The 21,957-nt window shown below is 35.6% G+C and overlaps 2 protein-coding genes across 2 annotated transcripts in view; both read left to right on the top strand.

The window, feature by feature from the left end:
* Positions 1-4,258: 4,258 nt before the first annotated feature.
* LOC108680817 lies at positions 4,259-5,094 on the top strand. The gene is made up of 2 exons (XM_018169730.2): positions 4,259-4,517; positions 4,741-5,094. The coding sequence occupies exons 1-2, from the start codon at positions 4,320-4,322 to the stop codon at positions 5,077-5,079; spliced, it is 537 nt and encodes a 178-aa protein (XP_018025219.1). The 5' UTR covers positions 4,259-4,319; the 3' UTR covers positions 5,080-5,094.
* Positions 5,095-11,064: 5,970 nt separating this feature from the next.
* LOC108680816 (myosin-2 heavy chain, non muscle) overlaps positions 11,065-21,957 on the top strand; it is an 11,309-nt gene continuing 416 nt past the window's right edge. The window contains exons 1-12 of the mRNA XM_047881207.1: positions 11,065-11,470; positions 12,337-12,476; positions 13,052-13,174; positions 13,977-14,057; positions 14,305-14,418; positions 15,199-15,319; positions 16,259-16,428; positions 17,181-17,306; positions 18,422-18,582; positions 19,603-19,804; positions 20,445-20,669; positions 20,898-20,961. Coding sequence (XP_047737163.1) covers positions 11,077-11,470; positions 12,337-12,476; positions 13,052-13,174; positions 13,977-14,057; positions 14,305-14,418; positions 15,199-15,319; positions 16,259-16,428; positions 17,181-17,306; positions 18,422-18,582; positions 19,603-19,804; positions 20,445-20,669; positions 20,898-20,961 — 1,921 coding nt within the window. The 5' untranslated portion in view covers positions 11,065-11,076. The remainder of the gene's footprint in view (positions 11,471-12,336; positions 12,477-13,051; positions 13,175-13,976; positions 14,058-14,304; positions 14,419-15,198; positions 15,320-16,258; positions 16,429-17,180; positions 17,307-18,421; positions 18,583-19,602; positions 19,805-20,444; positions 20,670-20,897; positions 20,962-21,957) is intronic.

Raw genomic sequence — 21,957 nt, 5'->3', positions numbered from 1 at the left:
ATGTCTATCTATTAGTGGAATTAATATTTAATAACAAACATGTTGTCATTACCATGGAAATATAATTTATAATTTTTAGATATTTTATGAATGAATAATAGCCGAGTCGTCGCGGCTGTGGTGATCAACAGCGGCGAGCTAGACGGCCATGACTGGTCATGTGGTTCTTAGTCTCTGACCTTCGTTCTTTTAAATATTTATTTTATTTCGGGCGATTTTATGATCATATAAGTGCCTCAGTAAAGTGTTGTAGCTATTACACACTGTTACCATTTACACTGTCGTAGTTTTACAATTTACACTGTTATTCAAGAAATCGATGTTATTTACTAGTTTTGATAGGACTTGAATTACAAAATCTACGAATATATTTTCATTAAAGCTCACGTATCAAACTTCATGATAACTGCAATTCATAAAAACTCATGTTAATAAATTATTTTGAAAGTTACTATAAATAACTTGGTTTATCTCGATCAAAAATAATCTTCATTAATCAATCCATGATCGTTGAAGATTACCTGAAACTTGCTCTTGTACGTATTGCAAAATTCACGAGTATCTTTTTAGTGAAGCAAAACATATGAAAACACAATTTTGCAGAAACACATACAAATGAATGTTAGTTTTGTTGATGTTGCTTTTCTTACCATGCCCTGATGTGAGATTAATAGCAATTTTTATTGATCAATCATGTTCATACAAAATTGTTGCATTATTCATAAAATTCTAACCTATATGACACACTTTATGTCTCTTTACCCAACGTAACATCGTTCCAGAAAGAATATAATAATTGGTAATAAAATTCCCATTTGAGTTACGTAGATACAAAACAACTTCAAAACTATCTAAATCTTACAAGTTTTTTCTATCTGCAAATTTTCTCTTTATATATCATAATTTAGATAGGCGAATAGTAGTAGTAGAATGGTTTGCTACCGCTTCAGTTATCAAGCTATATCGCACCGGAGGTCAAAAGATAACATCTCTAGCAAGGCGGAAGGCCTCAATTATTCAAAATCTCAAGTTAAACATCAACCACAAGGGGTGGAAGGTCTCAGATGTCCAGCCCGCTGAAGCTGGCTTGAAGGAAGCAGCGTTAGCATCTCAAAGAGACGAAGTGATAAGGCGGGACAGGTGAAAAGCAACATAAACTTGGACACTCTAAGATAAGAAATTTTTCAATAAAAAACTTGGTTGGTTGAAAGGACTCTAACATCACTCGCACACACATCTAAAAGCTGATTGGTCGGTTAGGACACTAATTTTGTAGTAATATGTTTAAATGAAAAAGGAAGAATTGCAATCCGTTCGCATACACATTTCACACTGATGCCTAAAAATTTAACACTCGATATTTTTACATTTATTTATCAAAACGCTTGAATCTATGTCATACTGAACACAATCCAATGACTTACATCAAACTATTACACCTCGAACTTTGCCTTCCAGAGAATTTGATGCAAATCAGAGTAAACCAAATGATAAGATCAGATATTAATTTTGAAGGAACAATTTCCAAGTGAAATATAATTCGCCGAAAAAGGAACATAATGAAAGAATTTCAGGCGCAGTAACATTTATTTATTTAATTATAATTCTTCATTGGTAAATTTAATGCAACAGCTTTAAAGGTATGAAATTTTGTTGACAAATTTCAAGCCTCCAACTATTTTATTAGAATATAAATGTGTTTTTAAACAGGTTTCTACCGAAACGTTATTTGAGACGAGTGATTAATAGCGTAATGGAATTTTCGTATGGATGTAAACGTATTAAATTCTGCACATGGAATTAATTAATTACCATTTATTGACAAGTAGACATGTAATAAGATTTTGTTTTAAATTTACTGTCATAATAGCTTCAATTGGTGCTTTTGCACGATCTTTAGTGATGTTTGATGTTTTGCTGATAAATATTTATACTGTAAGTAATATTACTTCTAAATAATTCATTTTTGAAACAAGATTCTATCATCATATGAATATATATACTCCAATGGACTCTAGAAATTAATAAATTTGAAATTAATTTTAATTATTTGGTTTCTTAAAATTAATTAAATTGACACAAATTTTATAGCTGTGTGGAAACGTCGTGTGGTCACCGAGACTTGAAAAGGACAGAATTTTAATAGAGAATGTTCAAAGACATGCAACAAGGATAATTCCTGGGTTGAAAGGCAAGTCCTATGAAGAAAGATTAAAGATTATGAAGCTTCCAAGCAGTTATCGACGTCTACGTGGGGACCTCATTGAAGCATACAAGTATACCCATATGGTTTATACAAGGTCCCAGATGGATTACTAGAATTTGAAACAAGAACCAACACCAGGGTCCACGGCCATAAACTAAAAAACTACATTGTAACACATCCATGCGACAACATTTCTTCTCGCTCTAAGTCACCGACATGTGGAACAGCCTCCCTGAAAGCATCGTTGACGCTCGGAGTATGAACGCGTTCAAGAACAGACTAGACGAAGCTATGCAGGAGCATATGTTCAGTCTTGAAATGCCTAGCAAATTACGGACCAGACAATAAGTCCAGCAGCTATCTCAATCAATCGTCAGTTATGGAAAGATCGGGTTCAAAAGGCCGGCTCCTTTATGAATCAAGTCACAAAATGTACATGGATCGGCAACGCGCCATATGGGCCTATTTCTTCAGTGCCGACACTTTTATTCTATTCTATTCTAGCAGCTACATGAGCACCACGTTCCATGACATATATTTCTGTAGGGCATTTCCAGTAGAGGATGAAGCACAGTAAAAACCCATTGCTCAGGGTGGGGAAAATTTTCTGTTCTTCCAGTTCTGAGGTGCAAGTCATCAATACCAACAAACGTAGAAGATATAAAAGAGCAGACCATCGCTAGGTGCTGCAGTCGCTTCTTGGTTGACGACGCTGTGTTCAAATGCAGACGACTCTTATTTATCTATCATCTTTCTAGTATCACTTTAATGGTATCACTTAAATATTAAACTTTTGTTTACTGAGAACCTAATACCAGTAATATGTATGATTTTGCTGAACACTTGCATGGAACAATCCAGGACAAACTATTATTACAGATTTTTGCTATAATTTAGTGAGTCTTGAAGGTTCTTAATTATAGCCAGCCTTGTGATGAATTTTGATTCGATCTACGATAGCAAGTGAGGGCTTATATTATATATATTCGTATTGGATATTTATACCGCAAATATCTTTCGAGCAGTGGAGCGGGTGCCTGGTATTATTTATATATACAATATTTCTTTCTGCCTCTACCTCTTCAATTATGAGTGCTTGTTCCGAAAATGGTTAGTTATGCCAGCAACTGACTAGGAAATTTTGGGGAAGCCATTAATTTTGATACTGGCTTTTAATCTACTTAATATAATAAAACTATTTTTTTCGTATATGGGTGACATTAGGTACAAGGAAATAAAGATAAATAAAAAATTAAATTATATGCACAATATTTGGAAGAGCTGTTTAATGATGCGTCTTTATTAATGAGTCTGTTGACCAGATAATAATTAGTGTATAAATTTTAACCTAGTTATTAAACTCAAAAACTATAGTACCTAGTAGAGGGAATCCTGATATAATAAATGTTATTAAAAATATTCACTGGACGACTAATGTCAGAGCAATAACCATAGAAGTATGTCCATCTAAGAGTTTAATTAACATTTAATGACAAAGGTGTTCTCATTATTATGGAAACATAATTTACATTTATAAAATATTTTATGAATGAATAATAGCCGAGTCGTCGACGGCTGTGGTGATCAACAGCGGCGAGCTAGACGGCCATGACTGGTCATGTGGTTCTTAGCCTCTGACCTTCGTTCTTTTAAATATTTATTTTATTTCGGGCGATTTTCTGATCATATAAGTGCCTCAGTAAAGTGTTGTAGCTATCTTAACTTGCACGAACAGTATGAACTCTAAATGGAATCTCGGAACTTGTCGGATAACACGGGCATGCAAAAACAGTTCTTTCGTTTGGGCCTATGCAGTGATTGAATAAGTAAATTATTTTGTATTTTCGCTGGTATCTCTAAAATTGATTGAATTTCGAATTGATTTTTTTGTTGGCAAGCTTTCGAAATTACCCTTGGAAAAGAAATGTTCAGATAATTTCTGTAACTTTTATATCGTCAACCTAAATTCTCTTTCCAACCCGCAGCTTCTAAATAATGGTGAATTGGAATTTTTTATAAAAGTCCAGCGAACTTGTACACAACAGCTATATTTTGAAAATGGAATCGATGAGGATTTTGATATTATATATGAGTATTTTCATCATTTCATTCAATGCACTCTATTCATAATGCTTGCGAAGGCAAGAGCATTAAAATCGTGAAGTGTACTGCTTTAACAATCGAACCCGAAGACGATCAGCCAGTGAGGAATGACACTTTTTCTACGAAGAAAGAGGAAGATTTTCCTCACGTTCAAAATTCTTCTCGGCGAATAAAGGAACTGCTGCGATTAAAAAATCTCCATGCTGAGGTACGGTTATCGTTAAACAGTGAAGCTGATTCGATACATATACTGATATACAAATGTTTCAGCCATTCATGCTAATCATAGAAATGACTCACATTGTCCAGTTAGGTGAAATTGGCCTTCCGGGCTCGAAAAACGCAAATGAAGACGACTTAGAATTAATCAATAACTTCAAAGCAAGTTTCCTGAGACTGCTAAGCTCGATTTCTTTATTTTTTTCTGGCAGGCAGTCTCACAGTCAACGAATCCCTCCCCAGAACAGCCGTGGTCCACAAGCTCGGCAGCGCCTGAAGAAAACCTCGACCACTATACCAACATCAACGTTACAAATTCTCACATCGTTCCCCAGGCAACCGCGGCCATTGATGAACCTGTCACATCTCCCAGTGACATGACACATGCCTCATCAACAGGAAAAGCTTCAAACGACACGGACAAAGCTATTTCACATAGATTTGTGGATCCTGTAGGAATTGACTGCCCCGGCAGGTGCCAAATTAAAGACTTGAACGGAGATTGTGTGACGAGTGTGCAGTGTGTATCTGGAAACCTGGAAATGTTTTAAGTTGAAGTGACTCAGATGTTTCGGTCAATATTTATAAAAGAGCAGACCATCGCTAGGTGCTGCAGTCGCTTCTTGGTTGACGTCGCGGTGTTCGAATGCAGACGACTCTTATTTATCTATCATCTTTCTAGTATCACTTTAATGGTATCACCTAGATGTTACATTTTTTAACTGAGAACCTGGTGCTGGTAATATGTATAAATTTGCTGTACATTTACGTGGAACATTCCAGGACAAACTGTTAAGCCAGCCTGTGATAAATTTTGATTCAAGCTAAGATAGCAATTAGCAAGTGAGAGTTGATATTATATATATTCGTATTGAATATTTATGCCGCAAATATCTTTCGAGCAGTGGAGCGGGTGCCTGGTATTATTTATATATACAATATTTCTTTCAACCTCTACCTCTTCACTTATGAGTTTTTGTTCCGAAAATGGTTAGTTACGCCAGCAACTGACTAGGAAATTTTGGGGAAGCCATTTATTTTGAAACTGGCTTTTAATCTACTTAATATAATAAAACTATTTTTTCGTATAATTATAAAATATTTTATGAATGAATAATAGCCGGGTCGTCGCCGGCTGTGGTGATCAACAGCGGCGAGCTAGACGGCCATGACTGGTCATGTTGTTCTTAGCCTCTGACCTTCGTTCTTTTAAATATTTATTTTATTGCGGGCGATTTTATGATCATATAAGTGCCTCAGTAAAGTGTTGTAGCTTTATTAACTTGCACGAACAGTACGTACTCTAAATGGAATCTCGGAACTTTTCGGATAACACGGGCATGTGAAAACAGTTCTTTCGTTTGGGCCTATGCAGTGGTTGAATAAGTAAATTATTTTGTATTATTCGCTGGTATCTCTAAAAGTGATTGAATTTCAAAATTTTCTGTTGGCAAGCCTTCAAAATTTGCTTTGGAAAATAAATGTTCAGATAATGTCTGTAACTTTTATATCGTCAACCTAAATTTTCTTTCCAATTCCCGCAGCTACTAAATAATGGTTAATTGGATTTTTTTTTTATAAAAGTCCAGCGAACTTGTACATGACAGCTATATTTTGAAAATGGAATCGATGAGGATTTTGTTGTTATATATGAGTATTTTTATCATTTCATTCAATTTGCTCTCTACTCATAATGCTTGCGAAGGCAAGAGCATTAAAATCGTGAAGTGTACAGCTTTGACAATCAAACCCGAAGACGATCAGCCAGTGAGGAATGACACTTTTTCTACGAAGTAAGAGGAAGACTTTCCTCACGTTCAAAACTCTTCTCGGCGAATAAAGGAACTGCTGCGATTAAAAAATCTCCATGCTGAGGTACGGTTATCGTTTAACAGTGAAGCTGCTTCGATACATATACTGATATACAAATGTTTCAGCCATTCATGCTAATCATAGAAGTGACTCACATTGTCCAGTTAGGTGAAATTGGCCTTACGAGCTCGAAAAACGCAAATGAAGACGACTTAGAGTTAATCAATAACTCCAAAAGCAAGTTTCCCGAGACTGCTAAGCTCGATTATTATTATTATTATTTTTTTTTTTGCAGGCAGTCTCACAGTCAACGACTGCCTCCCCAAAACAGCCATGGTCCACAAGCTCGGCAGCGCCTGAAGAAAACCTCGACCACTATACCAACATCAACGTCACAAATTCTCACACCGTGTCCCTGGCAACCGCGGCCATTGATGAACTTGTCACATCTCCCAGTGACATGACACATGCCTCATCAACAGGAAAAGCTTCAAACGACACGGACAAAACTATTTTTCATAGATTTGTGGATCCTGTAGGAATTGACTGCCCCGGAAGGTGCCAAATTAAAGACTTGAACGGAGATTGTGTGACGAGTGTGCAGTGCGTATCTGGAAACCTGGAAATGTTTTAAGTTGAAGTGACTCAGATGTTTCGGTCAATATCTGTAGGTCGGCGAACGCTGACATCGGCGAGGTAGCGATATTTGACAACGGTTTCGTGTCGACCACTGACATATGGCAGGATAGATGTTTTATTTAAGAACTTGTTGGCTTGCGGCTCTGTTGAATTGAAATAAGCAATATGCCGAAGTATGCATATTCTAACTTTATCTTAATATATAACGTTTTTGTTGAGGTTAAGGGACACTCTATTTGTAAATTCAAATAATGCGAGCTGTCCTTCTCAGTGGTTGTCTATATTAATAGAAAAGACGCAAACAATTTTTGGTTCATATATATCACACTATTCCTTAAATTTATAAACAAAACGTTTTATTTTCCTTTTCCTTCGTTCGATTAAAAATTTGAATATTTTTTACTTTATTTTCTTGTTCGACAGTAGCCATTTGATAACATTTATCATTAAACCATCTGCACTATTAATGCTAAATCCACGAATATCGTTTCACTAAAGCTCATGTAGCAATGAAAATCACTTGATTGCTTTAAATCGCAAGTTTATCATGAATTTAAGTGCAAAGAAAACAGCCAGAAATTTCACCATTTCTTATGCTAGAAAATGTTTCGTAGTCCAGCGCCATCGTAAATTCAAAAACCTATACAATAGAAGTACGAACATTTTTTGACAGTTTTCATTTGACAATTTATGTTTAAATATCTCCAATGTGAATTTCAGTTTGCTAATTGTTTGTACTTATGTTTTATGTTTTTGAACTGACGATAGAGCTGGACTCCGAAACGTATTCTCGCACAAGAAAAGGCGTATTCTCTGGCTGTTTTTTTTTTTTTGCTTGAAAACTCTTGAGCTCGAAAACCAAATTTCATGATAACTGAAATTCATAAAAACTCATGCGAATAAATTATTTTGAAAGTTTTCGTAAATGACTTGGTTTATCCTGACCAGAAATTATATAGCTGCAATCTTTCTCAATCAACCTATGACCGTTCAAAATTAATTGAAAATTGCTCTTGTATTGTGAAATCCACGAATATCTTTTAGTAATACAAAAATAATGTGTGAAAACATAATTTTGTAGAAACACAAGCAAATGTAAGTTATTTTAGTTGATTTAAGCGGTTTTTCTTATAATGCCCTGATATAAGATTACAGACAATCTTTATTGACCAATTGTTTTCATGTAAAATTGCAGCATTTTCATCAAATTCTATCTTATATGGCACTTTATGTCGCTATACCCAACGTAACGCCGTTGCAGAACGGATATAATAACACAGGATGTCAAATTCACATTTGAGTTACGTAGAGTCATATCAAACAAACTCAAGGCTATCTAAATGTGACAATTTTTTTTACCAAATCGACAATTCTCCGGACCCGTTTGCGAACTCGCCTGCGGACTCAAACGCACAATCAAACTTTTCGCTTAACCGCCCCACTCATATCTTCTTCAATAGTGAGTGGATCTGCTCGAAATTTTAAATTGATTTGATATTGATGATAAGTATAATAATAATTAGTTATTATCAATAGTAGTCAATCAATAAGTAGTTATTACCCATTGATAATAAGTAGTTATTATCAATGCCCTGCGATAGGAATAATTACAGATTTTACATTACATTGTTTCTAATTAAAACGAATAAACGCCATTTTCAGGCAACCGAACAAACGAAGTTTCAATTCGGCGAGTTATGAGTGGTTCGCTTGCCTGAATATAGCGTTTATTCGTTTTAATTGAAAACGAAATAATGTAAGAATCTGTAATTATTTCTATCTCTTGTATACTGGGCATTTATAATCACAAGTTATATTTCAAATTTCGAGCAGATCCATTCAGTATTGAAGGAGTTATGAGTAGTTCGGTTGAGCGAAAGCCGAAAAGTTAGGTTGTGTGTTTGCATGGTTGAACTAATACAAGGTTGACCCACGCGCAGCTGCGCCTTGCGGATGTCATTTGTTATTCTACCCGTGATGTCACCACGGTCGATGTGACGTCACAGTGCGATTTAAACTGATTCGTTCAAACTTGTTCAAAAAAGGTGGCAAAAGCAGTCCCGGCAACTATCGCCCTGTCAGTCTGACAAGTGTTGTTTGTAAGCTAATGGAATCTGTTGTGAGGGATAGGATTATCGATCACTTACAAATTTCGAGCAGATCCATTCAGTATTGAAAGAGTTATGAGTGGTTCGGTTGAGCGACAGCCGAAAAGTTAGGTTGTGCGTTTGCATGGTTGAACTAATACAAGGTTGACCCACGCGCAGCTGCGCTTTGCGGATGTCATTTGTTATTCTACCCGTGATGTCACCTTGGTCGATGTGACGCCACAGTGCGATTCAAACTGATTCGTAACACCTGCTTGGCTTAAATTAAGACTTGTTGCAAGCAATAAGTAAAATTTGTTGGGCCAATTTGATGAGGTAAATTTTTTTAAATTAATTCAAAGATGACATAAAAACGATGTGTTGATATACACCATTTACGTTTTGTGCCCACTGTGACGTCACTCTAGAGATACGCAGAACGGCGAAAAATCGTCATCGCCGTGGATCAAACTCAAGTTCTACCGTGGTGTGTTTGAGTCCGCAGGCGAGTTCGCAGGCGGGTCCGGAGAAGTGTCGATACTGTAAAGTTTTTTCTCTCTGCAAATTTACTTTTCTATATATGACGTTAATCCAGATAGGCAAATAATATAGAATTAACGGTAAGATATACCGTTTATCGTTACCGTACCGAAGACCGTTTTACGTTACGACGGGAACGGTATTGGAATTGGAATTGGGGTGCGTGGTGACCTACGGTCACGACCTTTAAATCGGTCATACACGCTGCCTAAAAAAACTTTTACTAGCATCAAAAAAATTTAAAGTTCACACTCTTATGTTAACAAAAAAGTTCAAATATACTATATTCACAGCTGTCCTAAGAAAAAATATAAAAATTTGACAATCGCAAAAAATTAAAACCACGTACTAAAACAATTCGGCACGTTCACACGTCTTCCCACCCTCCCCTCTCTCAACCCTCCATTCCTCAAGACTCCACTCTTATCATCCTCCTCTTCTCCCTCATCCTCCACACGTTTTCCAAGTATCTCTTCACACTCTCAAACATAGCCACAGTTGCTCCCTCAGACAGACCCGTAATTATCGCCATCCACTCATCGCTTGTTCTCTCATGCCCCACCTCGTTAGTCTCACCTCTCTCATTCAGAATCACCTCAATCATAGACTGACGCTCTAAAGCTATGGAAAAATATATGTTCAGATTTGAAATGCTTAGCACCATATCGAACCCGGTGGAAGTCTAGTAGCTACTTCAAACTATCGTCAGTCATGAAAAGATTCGGTCAAATGACACGTTTTAAGATCTTCTGTGAACAAGGCACGAAAAGGAAAAGAATCGGCGACAGGCCACATCAGGCCTACACATCAGTGCCGAGATCAATATGTTATCAATATGTTATGTTATGTAACACCTGTTTTGCTTAAAATAAGACTTGTTGCAAACAGTAAGTAAAATTTGTTGGGCCATTTTGATGATTTAATTTTTTTAATGCTTTCATAGATGCCATATATGCGATGTGTTGATCTAGACCATATACGTTTTGTGCCCACAGTGACGTCACTCTAGAGATGCGCAGAACGGCGAAAAATCGTCATTTCCGTGGATCAACCTTATATTAGTTCTACCGTGGTGTGTTTGAGTCCGCAGGCGGGTCCGCAGAAGTGTCGATCGGTCAAATTTTTTTATCTCTGCAAATTTACTTTTCTATATGTGACGTTAATCCAGATAGGCGAATAATATAGAAGTAACGGTACGATATACCGTTCATTGTTACTGTACTGAACACCGTTTTACGGTACGAAGGGAACGGTATAAGGGAAAATATTTGTTTCGATTAGAATATTATATCCAATAATATCCATTATTTTTGATAATAACATCAATTCCGACATAATTTACAAACCTTCTAACTAAAACAAAAATTTCTCATTTCTGTACAACCGGACGCAGTTTGCACCTCAGTATGACTTCCTGAAAAGCGACACTTGTTTATTTCAAATAATTTTTAGTTCCAAATCCATTTTAAGATGAACGAAGATGGTAAAAAAACTGCAGAAACTTCTCATAGTTGTCAGCTGGATAATAATTCGAATTCTTTATCACAATCATCGTCAACTGGAGATGATGTCAGTGCTTTAATTGATTCGTTAACTTCCACAACATCTGACCCAGTTTTAGATGTCGATTCGATCAATTATTTGCTGCAGCAGACAAGCCAATCGATTCAGGAAAGAGAAAGAACTTCCAAAATACCCCTATCTAATTTCGCTCCCCTGACTGTTCACGAAACACATGCACATCTTCCATCAAGTGCACCTCGTAGACATCCAAGAAGTCCAGCTCATGCAACGGCTAAAACTGCAAGAAACACTGAAACTGCATTAAAAATGGATCCAAATTTACCCGTTCCAAATTCTGAAGGTTTGTGAATTAATAACCTTATTAAATTCTCTATGTATGCAAATAATGAAATTAAGTTTAATTCATAATTATTAAAGCTTAATTTCCTTGAAAAATACTATAAAAAGTAGCTTGAAAATAAAAGAATCAATATGATATTTAAAAGTTAGGAAATAATTATTTGCAAATCTGATTTTATGTACCTGTTCAGTTATAACATTTAGAATTTTTTTTTAGTCCTTATCATCCCTATTTCATACTCAGTACTCAGTAGTCAGTACCTATTTGAAGTCTTGGGCTCTTGGCTACATGGAAAATTGGGTAGAAAATACACATGAATTGGAATTGGAAAATAGGCCAAAACTATCTGAGAATTGAGAAGAAATTTCAGTAAATTTGACTAATTTTGCCCATGCCTATCAAACTTTCCAAACTTCTTCAGTGAAATTTAAGTTAATTGGCTTATTTTTGCATGTGATTTTTGAAAATCACCAGTTGAGAGATCATTTTTACCCTCAGTTTAAAAAAAATTCTACCAGTTATACCAAATTTAAATTGTAATCAGACAGAAATGCCCATGAATCTGGCCAATTTCACCTGTTCTTTTCTTATGGCCCTTTCCAAATTTATTCAGTTAAAAATAAAAAATTGCCTGTTTTGACTTGTGATTTTTGAAAATCACCCATGAAACAATTGTTTATATCTGCAATTATAAGAAAATTCTGCCTGATATTCCAAATTGGATTTGAAGAAATTGAGACAATCAGACAAACCTTTATTTATGTCACTGGATAATTAAATCCAAAATTATCAAAATAGGATTTGATGAAAGTTTTATAACATTGTTTACTTTTTTATGTGATATTTACCTTCTTTGTTTATTCCAGATTCTCTTAAAATTCAGAGGATATCAGACGAATTAAGTCAATACCGCTATGAAAATGCACTCCTGAAAACAGAGCTGGCCCATGAAGTTGAACTGAGGAGGCAGGAGGCTGAAGAGTTTGAAAGCAGACACAGAATTGATGTAAGTGTCAATCTTCACTCTACTAATTGGGATGAGGTATCAGTAATTCAGTATATCCATGGCGCTAGTATGGAGTATCAGTACATCCATGGAGCTAGTATATATAGACTAAAAAAATCATCTTTACTAAATTTTAAAAATAATTTTATTACCTATGTAAAAATTAGTTTTGTAAACAAATTTAAAAAATTTTGTGTAGTTTGGAGATGATTTTGATGTAATTTAAATGGTTGAATTTAGGCTCTGCTGATCCTAATATAAATTGAGCCAAAAATTCGGGTTGAATAATGTGAATAATGCCTTGTGAAGACTAGATTTTGTCTATTTTGAGTACTTTTGCTACTAATTATTTTTTTCCTTATTGAGCACTGATCAAAACACAGCACACACTGCATCACATGGTACATTTTCTTTCATTTAACTGTTGCTTACTTAGCAGGATAACCACAGTATAATTTTGGTATTAATTTCAATGCTAACAGCCTAACACTAATTTGGTTTGCAAGTAATTCCTTGATCAAATAATTTATTCTGCCTACGTTTAAAGGAATTTAAAATAATGAATTTTTTCTCAGATTCGGACAGTGGAACAAGAGAGAGATGAAGCTGTAGCTGAACTTCAGAAAATAAAAGCATCTACAACTGTCACTGAGAGCAAATTGTACCAGAACAATGTTCAGCTGAATCAGCAACTCCAGGCAAGAGTGTTCAATATTTAGTGTAAACTTTCTTTGTTGACATTGGTCAAGTTTGACCTCAATTGCAGCGAGTTTGGTATACGTATACCTATATAAAACTGTTTCTAATTGGCTTCTGTGTACTATAAACTCATGGCAGGGGGATGCAGAAATGCAAAAAGTTGTAATTTCTTATTTCCAAGACTAAGAAAAGAAATTATGACCAATTGTGAGACTATTTTGGGCATGAAGATTTTTGAATTAATGTATATTCAAGCACTGAGTTGTAGTAGTTAAATCCGTTGAACCAATTACAGTTATTACCTATGGTATGCTCTTTTGATCTTGATATCATGTGTAACTGAGCTAGTATCAAATAACAATGAAACTCTATCTTTTATCTAATTTAATGTTTTTGAGATACTGATCCTAAATAAAGCAATGTTGTTCCTTCTTTAATTTAAAAGATGTCAGAAATGCTCATATTTTAATGCTAGAGCATGATATCTAGTTGTGCTGTGAATGAAACTATGCACATATGATTAGTGACTTAAGAAGTTTGATAATGTTGGCTAAACGAAACACAGCAAGGGTGATGCAGCAGGTCATTTTTGGTAGAATTGCAAATTTAATGTAAATGGTAACTTGCTTGCAAAGGATACAGAATATTAACCTTATATTTAGGTGGACTTTTATCAACTATCCATTCATCTTATAAATAACTTTTACTAAAAAATATTTTGTATTTAAACTAAATATATTTTATTAACATGTTTTTCTTAACTTAGCTTCGCGTTTGTTTGTTTGTTTGTTGTTAGCCGAGTGTGAGCTGGAAAAACGACGTCGAGCTGAAGCTCATGCCACTCAGGAAATTTCTCATGCTACAGAGCTCGCTCAGAGCAAAGTGAGTGAAATTACTTCAACTATAAACTATTTGTAAGTATCCATTTTAAATAATTTGGTGGTTTTTCGTTCTGCACTACAATAAAATGGTAAAATATATAAATGAAAATACACGTATTTAAGATCTATACCATTTAACCAAAATTTTTTGTTACTGTAAATCTAAAGGTAATCAAATCATTATTTTATTCTCATACACTCTATTTTTCCTATATTTTCTTAATATATATAACATTTTACTGTTACAGGCAAACGCTGGAGCTGCTCAAGAAGAAGTAGAGAGGTTACAGCAGGAGCTGAATGACGCCAAGCTGGAGATTGACAAGCTCCGAGTCTCGCATCGCGATCAAATTTCTTTGCAGGTACACGTAGTGAAATAAATCTGCTTTTCTTCAGCAGCCAATCTAATTCTGCTGTATCCTGGTTAATGCTGTTTTATCACGTGTTGCAGTAATAGAAGCTGCAATTATCTGTGCTAGTTTTTATTATTTTGCTCCGCTAATGTAGAAAAATGTACAATTTGCTCTCTTCGTCAGTTGATGCATTATTTCAACAATGAACTGGTACATTTTGAAAAGAGGGGATATTATTTTACTCCCTCGGAGTTGACATTAGTTCACTAAGCACAACTTAAATCTCTGACATAATTTCGTCCTTATGTGAATTTAGTCATGAATCTATTTTATTGCAGACAATCATTTACGAGTATTTTGCATGTGTAAAAGTATTTTGCACGTGTTACGGGTATTTTGCATGTGTTTTGCTAAAGCCAAATAGTGACAAATTAAGTTTTCATTATTACTCTGTCTTGTTTAGTGTTTTCTCAATTAAAAATATATTTATACAAATTCATAAGCAACCAACGTATATTTCAATTCACATTTTGAATTGATTATAAATTTAGAAGGGTTGATGCAATTTCAAATGATTCAGAAAGCTCTTTTATCTTAATAGTTTTTGCATTGACTGGGGAATTGTAGAATTTAAAAGAAATTTATTCCAAAAATATTGGATGGGCTTGAGCTCCTAAGCAATTGACACTAGGATCTTTTATTTTGACTACCGTACAATCGGAAAGAGCGAAATCAAGAGTAGGAGCAGAAATAAAACAGGAGAATACATAAGCTTTAACCATATTGCAGAGGCAAGTTGAGAACGAGCAGATGCAGTGCAGGCAGAAGGTGCAAGCAGCACAGGAGGAGGTCTTGCAGCTGCAGGATGAACTGCATCGTCAGACTCAGCTGCATCGCTCCAGACTGGATGGTGGTTTTGATACTTTCTTTTACTTCTTGACTTATGAAATTATTTACCTGAAATAGTGAGGGCCAGCTCGTGATCTCGATTGATGTCTTTTGAAGACTTCAAATATTTTATATGTTGGTTTTGTTACAAATTAATACTCTCAAAAATTCACATGTTGTACCATAATCACCTTTAAATGACATTAAATGAGGTTAAATGTTTTAATAATTGACAGCCATTAAAACTTATGAAGGTAATCTTTGTTTTCTTAGTGACACAAGACTAAAGGTATGACTATAGCCTATAGGATGTTAATGTTGCAGAATAAGTTCTTCATTTTGCGACTAGCATTGTTGGAGAAAATTTGGTGTAAAGAAAGCTTACAAAATGTAAATCTCCAATTATTTTTAACTGAGCTCCCGGTTACATGCTAAAATTGTGATCTGAACAGCAAAATATTCTGTGGAAGGATGATGGTGACTAAACATAATCGCAATACAAGAAAATAAAAAAATAGAAGTCATTCATCATCATGCTTACTGAAAAGCGTGTTGGCAGACGGGCTAGACGAGAAAGCTGCCGAGAGTGAACGATACACTTGCTACGTGAAAGGGCATATTGTATGGTATACATGAACTACCTTTGTAAAGTCGGCACCGGTAAACCGTCCGGCTCATTGTGGGCCTGAAAGGTTATGGTTTATTGATATATCAATGAAGAGACATTGTAACTGAAAAATTTGGAAAAATTCGACAACAAGTGTGAATAACAGCGAGAATTGCTTCAGTGTAAAAATTTGAAAATCAAGACAGTGCAGATGTCTAACAACGCCTGGTTTACTGATTAGGAAATTATCATTGATTTTTATTATTATTTTATTCAATATAACAACAGTTTTATTCAGACCTGTGAATTCTGTAAGAAATTTTTCTTGCGCTGACAAATGCTTTCCTCTTGCAGAAGTTCATGAGCAGCTGGCGCTGGCAGAGGAGCGCTTGCTGACATCGCAGCAGAATGTCAGCACCCGGGAAACTGATCTGCTGAGTCAGCTCAATGCCGTCAGGGACGAGAAAGAAGAAGCTGATCGTCAAATTATAAACCTTAAAGAGCAGCTCATTAACATGCCACAGGTGCAATGAACGTTTCATGTTGTGAAGCATCAGTAATTAATAACATTTTGATAACCTGTAAAATTAGTAAAATTAGAAACCTTGAAAAGCTCATTAACATGCAGGTGCAATGAACGTTTTTATGTTGTGGAACATAAGTAAATAATAACCTTTTGATTACGTGTAAAATTAGAAACCTCGAAGAGCTTAATAACGTACAGGTGCAATGAACGTTTGACATTATGAAGATTCAATAATTAAGTATGAATTTTGATAACATGTAAAATAAGAAACCTGGAAGAAGAGCTGAAGAACGTGCAACTGATGCAACGAAAGTTTGATATTGTGAAGAATTGATAATGAAGTCTGAATAATGACGAGAAATGCAGAGGCTATAGGTTCCTTTCTTCAAGTTAAGCACTTTTTTTCAAGCTAAGGAACTTTCATGTAGCACAGGTTGATATGAGAAATTTATTTATTATGCTATGAGATGTAATTGACCTCTTCTCGTTGTCGAGAAATTATGCTCTGCAACGCTCTCTGATTACTTCTATATCTAACATTGATGCTTATAAAACATTTGAGTTGCCACTAAGATGATCTAATGGATTAGTTAGAAGTTATACAGTCAATGGTAATCTAATCCGGTACGGTAATTTTTGTGGCAATTCTAATTTTAAGGTAATTCTGGTTCTGATTTGGCGAACGCAAGATTTTGTTTATAAAATTGTCAAAGTGAAGCTAGTATTGAGAATAAAAACATTGTTTTTCAGGGCAGTGCGAGTAACACTGGGGGAGCCACCAGCCTCGCTACAGCCCCTCCGACGTTGTTAACGCGTCAGGTGGAACAACTTACTGACCACCTACACCGCCTACAGACCGAACACATCACGCTGCAGGTTCATATGAATACCATGCTCTATAGTGGCATATTTTGTATTATGCATTTTCGCGGTTATATATAAACAGTGATTCAGTTGGCAAACGCATTAGGATGCAGAGTCACGCTGTACCACCTGTACCGACTGCAAACCGAGCACATCACACTTCAGGTTTATATGCATGAATACTCTGCGCTCTTACTGGCATATTTTTATTATGCATTTCACGTTTATAAATAAACAGTGATTCAGTTATCAAACGTATTAGGATAACAAGTCAGGCTGCACCACCTGAAGACCGAACACATCATGCTGCGGGTTTATATGTATACCACGCTCTATAGTGGATTTTCTTATTATGCATTTTCGCATTTATAAATAAACAATGATTCAGTTGGCAAACGCATTAGGATGCCGAGTCATGCTGTACCACCTGCACCACCTGAACACTGAACATATCACGCTGCAGGTTTATGTGCATGAATACCACGCTGTATAGCGGGATATTTTTTGTATTGAATGCGCTGAATTCTACACTGCATGTTCTTTTGTGAGAAATAACTACTATTCTAAATAACTTCAACCTATTTTCGAATAGAAGAAACTAAGAGTAGGTACTTTTCCAAGGAACAATAAAGTATATTATACGATAAATTATATTACTTGTTTGTTGAATTTTTTGTGGCTTGGATGAAGCTAAGAGAATTTCTCTAGGTAGAAATGAAATATATTGTTTGATGTATAAAACTTGTTCAAGCAGGAATAAACTTTGAGTCATTTGCACCGTTTATATGCAGACCTCCTGCACACTGCACAGCCTCACTTGCTTTGCCTGATTTTGCACTTCTTTGAAATCTCCTACTTCTCTGCACAGTAAGTATTGGATATATAATATATATGTTTTTTTTTTCATTCTTGTGAATGAACTTTCTGAGAACGCCCATCGACTGTCACTAACTAGCGAAATTCTTGCACCTCGCTGATGCACTATAAAATAGAACCGCCTCTTTCATTAATATTTCCTTTCTATTTGATAGTTATATTGATATTTTGTTCTAACTAATTTCTTCTAACCTTCTGTTTTTATCATGCATTATTCAAACTAATGTTAACTGCAATGATAAAAATGTCAGCTGGCGGAGAGAGAGCACGCTGACACAGTAGCTGAGCTGAAGTCAGCACAAGATCAGCTGATGTCCCTGAAGAGGCAGCTGGCTCAGCTGAAGAGTTCTGGAGCTGAGCAGGCAACGACCATCACGCAGCTCAGAGCTGAACTTCTTTCCTGTCAGAACCAGTGAGTTTCATCCTTTTTAGCGCATTTTCTCATTTATGGAAAAAATTGCTCTATTGTGCTCGCCATGTTCGTCTGTCCGTCCGTGACTTCATGTTTCCGTCGACGAGAAAATGCGCTCTCTGTCACTCACTGCAGTGAGTACTGAGTTATATTTTTTTATATTATATAGACTATAGAGATACGCTGTTATTTTAATTTACATGTATTAAGTCATACCATTCTCCTAAAATTTAGTCAAGAGCAAATGACAAATTTTGAGTTGATAATTTCATAAAATATATTCATATGGTCTCTCATTATAAATCGTGTCTTTAATTTTTGATGATTTCAATAATTAAGTTTGACCGAAACGTTTGAACGAAAGAAAATCTTAATAATAGGAATATTTATGCCGTATGTTTCTTTGTCTGTTGGAGTGATGTGGAGTGAATTTAAAATGTGAACTAAAACTTTGTAATATCGTTAATTATTTCTATTTTCGAGGCATTCCGATAGTATTCGTTATTAGATTTTCACTGGTTCGATAAAATCTTCAACACATTTGAATTGATTATTTCTGATCACTCAATTTCACTATTTCACTAGTATATCCCATTAAGTATTGTTTTGAACAGAATAGAGAAAATGAATACCAAGAAAGATGAAAGTTAAACACCAGTAACCTATAAAAATTTACCTCGTACACATATCAAAATAAGCTACGAATGACAATAACAATCATAATGTTTTTGCAAACTGTATTTGCATGATTTCGTATTTGCTGCATGGAGGTCCTTAATTAATTTAATTGATCCCTAATAATTATATAGAAATAAATGTAAGCGCTGTAAAACACTTGATAAGTTTTAAACAAAGACATATAGGTAAAAAAACGTATTTATTTTTTGCAAAGGCTCTGAATTATTGTCGTTATCTGTTCCTGTTTCTAACGACCGGTCTTGATTTTCTCTCTAATGTCCGCCTGTCTCATTTTTTTTGCTGAATAGAAAATGAATTACTGAATAATTTCCATTTATATAGAGCCTCTCAGGACCGCAGTGCTCACGAGGCAACAGAGGAGAGTCTCTCGAGACAGCTGCGCCATTTACGAGTCGAGGCTGAGACGCGTATGTCTCGCTTCAACGAAGAGACAGCTAATTTCAGAAGCCGCATCCAGTGTCTCGAAGGCCGCCTCAAGGAGCGAGACAGAAGATATCACACCGAGACAAAAGCTCTCCAATGCGTAAGAAATCCTGTTCGAACAAATGCGGATTTTGTGACGTGAACTAAATTAGCTGAATGATGAGTACAGTAGAAATTGAATATATCGAGAACGAAAGAAGTGTTGAATATGCTATCCAATATGTGCATGTTTTCATCTAAAATAAATTAAAATTTTTACTGATGCAGGGCGGCTGCTCTCGCTTGTCTACCCAAGGGCACATTTTACATTTGAAATGAAAATTTCACATCAGACTGTATTTTCACTGCTCATTCATAACCTATGAATATCAATCCCACACTATGTAAATTAGTGGATTCATAATTCAGATTTCTGGCTTCGTATTCTTGGCTAAGTTTTATAAGAACGATTACCAGGTCTTTCAATCGTTTGAATAATTAAAGCCCATGAGCCTGATTTATTCGATTCTATACATTTCCTTGTTGATTGCCGAATAACAAATTGCAAAGTGAATGATTCATTTTCACTTATCCTAACGGTTGTTAACATTTCCTTCATCCCCACGAGCGAATTGATTATCTTCTCATTATAAATTTGTCATGTTTTACCCGGTATTTCTCCTTTTATCGCAGAATTCCCGTGCTTTCCCGAAGTAAATTCAAATCATAACTCGTACTCAGTATGTTTCTTTCGTTCACAGAAGTCCCGGAAGTATGGATCGTTAATCCACAAGCTACGTCACCGTCTGCAGGCAAGTCAGCTGCAGCAGGAGCAGCTGCAGGCGCGGCAGGAGGCGCTACAGCTGAACTGGGTTGACCCTGAGCAGTTCACGCAGCTGCGGCAGGAGCTTGCGCTGCTGCTCAGAAAGCACTCAGAGTTCAGAGCTTACATCAGGGGCGTGCAGGGCGGCCGGGGCTCCGACGAGGTTCGGTTACTAGTATGTCAACATGATTATCATAATGTTTATGTTACGTAGCTATGATGATGTCATTGTCCACATATTACGGTATGTATCGTTATCGCAGTGTTGATGTTATGTTATTGTCTACATAAGCACCGTAGCGCTGCTCATTTGCATATTAAGAAAATTTATTTGATCCCACGGATATCGAATAAATGTTTGTACATCTGGGAAAATATAAGTTCTGATTAGGATGGTGGCGGTGACTTTAAGACAAGTTACGAGGTCAGTTACAACGACCAAGTCCTCATTGCGGGTCTGTTTCTTTTTGCGTGTTAAAAGTACGAATTCATTATATCATGTGCAACGCTTTTTGATTACATTATCTTACGTATCGCGGTGCTGATGGACATGAACTGGCTTCTCTATAGAAAAAATATACTTTTTTCCACAATTTTGTCCACATGGAAACCTATCTCTTTGATTAACGAACCGTAACAGTTCACAGTCAACCTATCACTAACAGCTCTGTTGATCGTAGCAAGTCGTGTCACGTTTGCATTCTCGTTTCAATATCTTGACTATATTTGATGTTGATTGGGGTAGGAATGATTGTCATGCCGTGACTATCATGTTACGTTTGCATTCTCTTTCAAAATCTTGACTATATTTTATGTTGATCGTAGCCAGGGTTGGCGATTTTTTTGATTTAAAAAAAAATCAAAAAAATCAAAAATCAATGATTTTTTTTTATTTTTTCATGATTTTCTTGATTTATTTGATTTTTTTGATTTTTTCAACTTTTTTTGTCTTTTTGAAGTGTTATTTTTTATGTTGCAATTAGCCTATTAACATTAACAGTATATGGATCATAATGGATGGCTAAAAAGGGCACTTATTGCCTTCAATAATGGCCAACAGGCCAAGGTGGTGTTTACCACTTAGGGATTTTTGGGATTTGGGTAAACAATTATTGGTACTATGTCTATTCATTAACTTTGTAAAGTTTGTATGGAGCAAGGTAATAAGCTAAATATTGACCATTTAACTGGCTTCAATATACAAAAACACTTCAGGAAAGCAGATCTTCCAAACATTGAAGAGTCGCATAACAGTATCAGATAGGTAGCTGATAGCACTGTGCACAGCACTATCAATAGATCTACTAGTTTTATGTCCTAAAAATCTACCAGACTCTACCCTCTATGCACACCGACTAGTAGTGACTGAGTGACTGACTGCACTGTTCCCATTTAATTCAGACCAATAAACCAATACTAAACATAAACTGAACGATAACTAAACAAACCTC

This window comes from Hyalella azteca, unplaced genomic scaffold (assembly GCF_000764305.2).
Source record: "Hyalella azteca isolate HAZT.00-mixed unplaced genomic scaffold, Hazt_2.0.2 contig7319, whole genome shotgun sequence".
NCBI classification, from domain to species: Eukaryota; Metazoa; Arthropoda; class Malacostraca; order Amphipoda; family Hyalellidae; genus Hyalella; species Hyalella azteca.
The sequence above is the reverse complement of the archived record's forward strand: the minus strand, read 5'-3'. Positions and strand labels throughout refer to the sequence as shown.

Excerpts from the sequence above, each read along its gene's own strand:
- LOC108680817 (XM_018169730.2), top strand. The coding sequence starts at position 4,320 with ATGCACTCTATTCATAATGCTTGCGAAGGCAAGAGCATTAAAATCGTG. Across the intron at positions 4,518-4,740 it reads TAAAAAATCTCCATGCTGAG|GCAGTCTCACAGTCAACGAA; the intron begins GTACGGTTATCG and ends TTTTTCTGGCAG.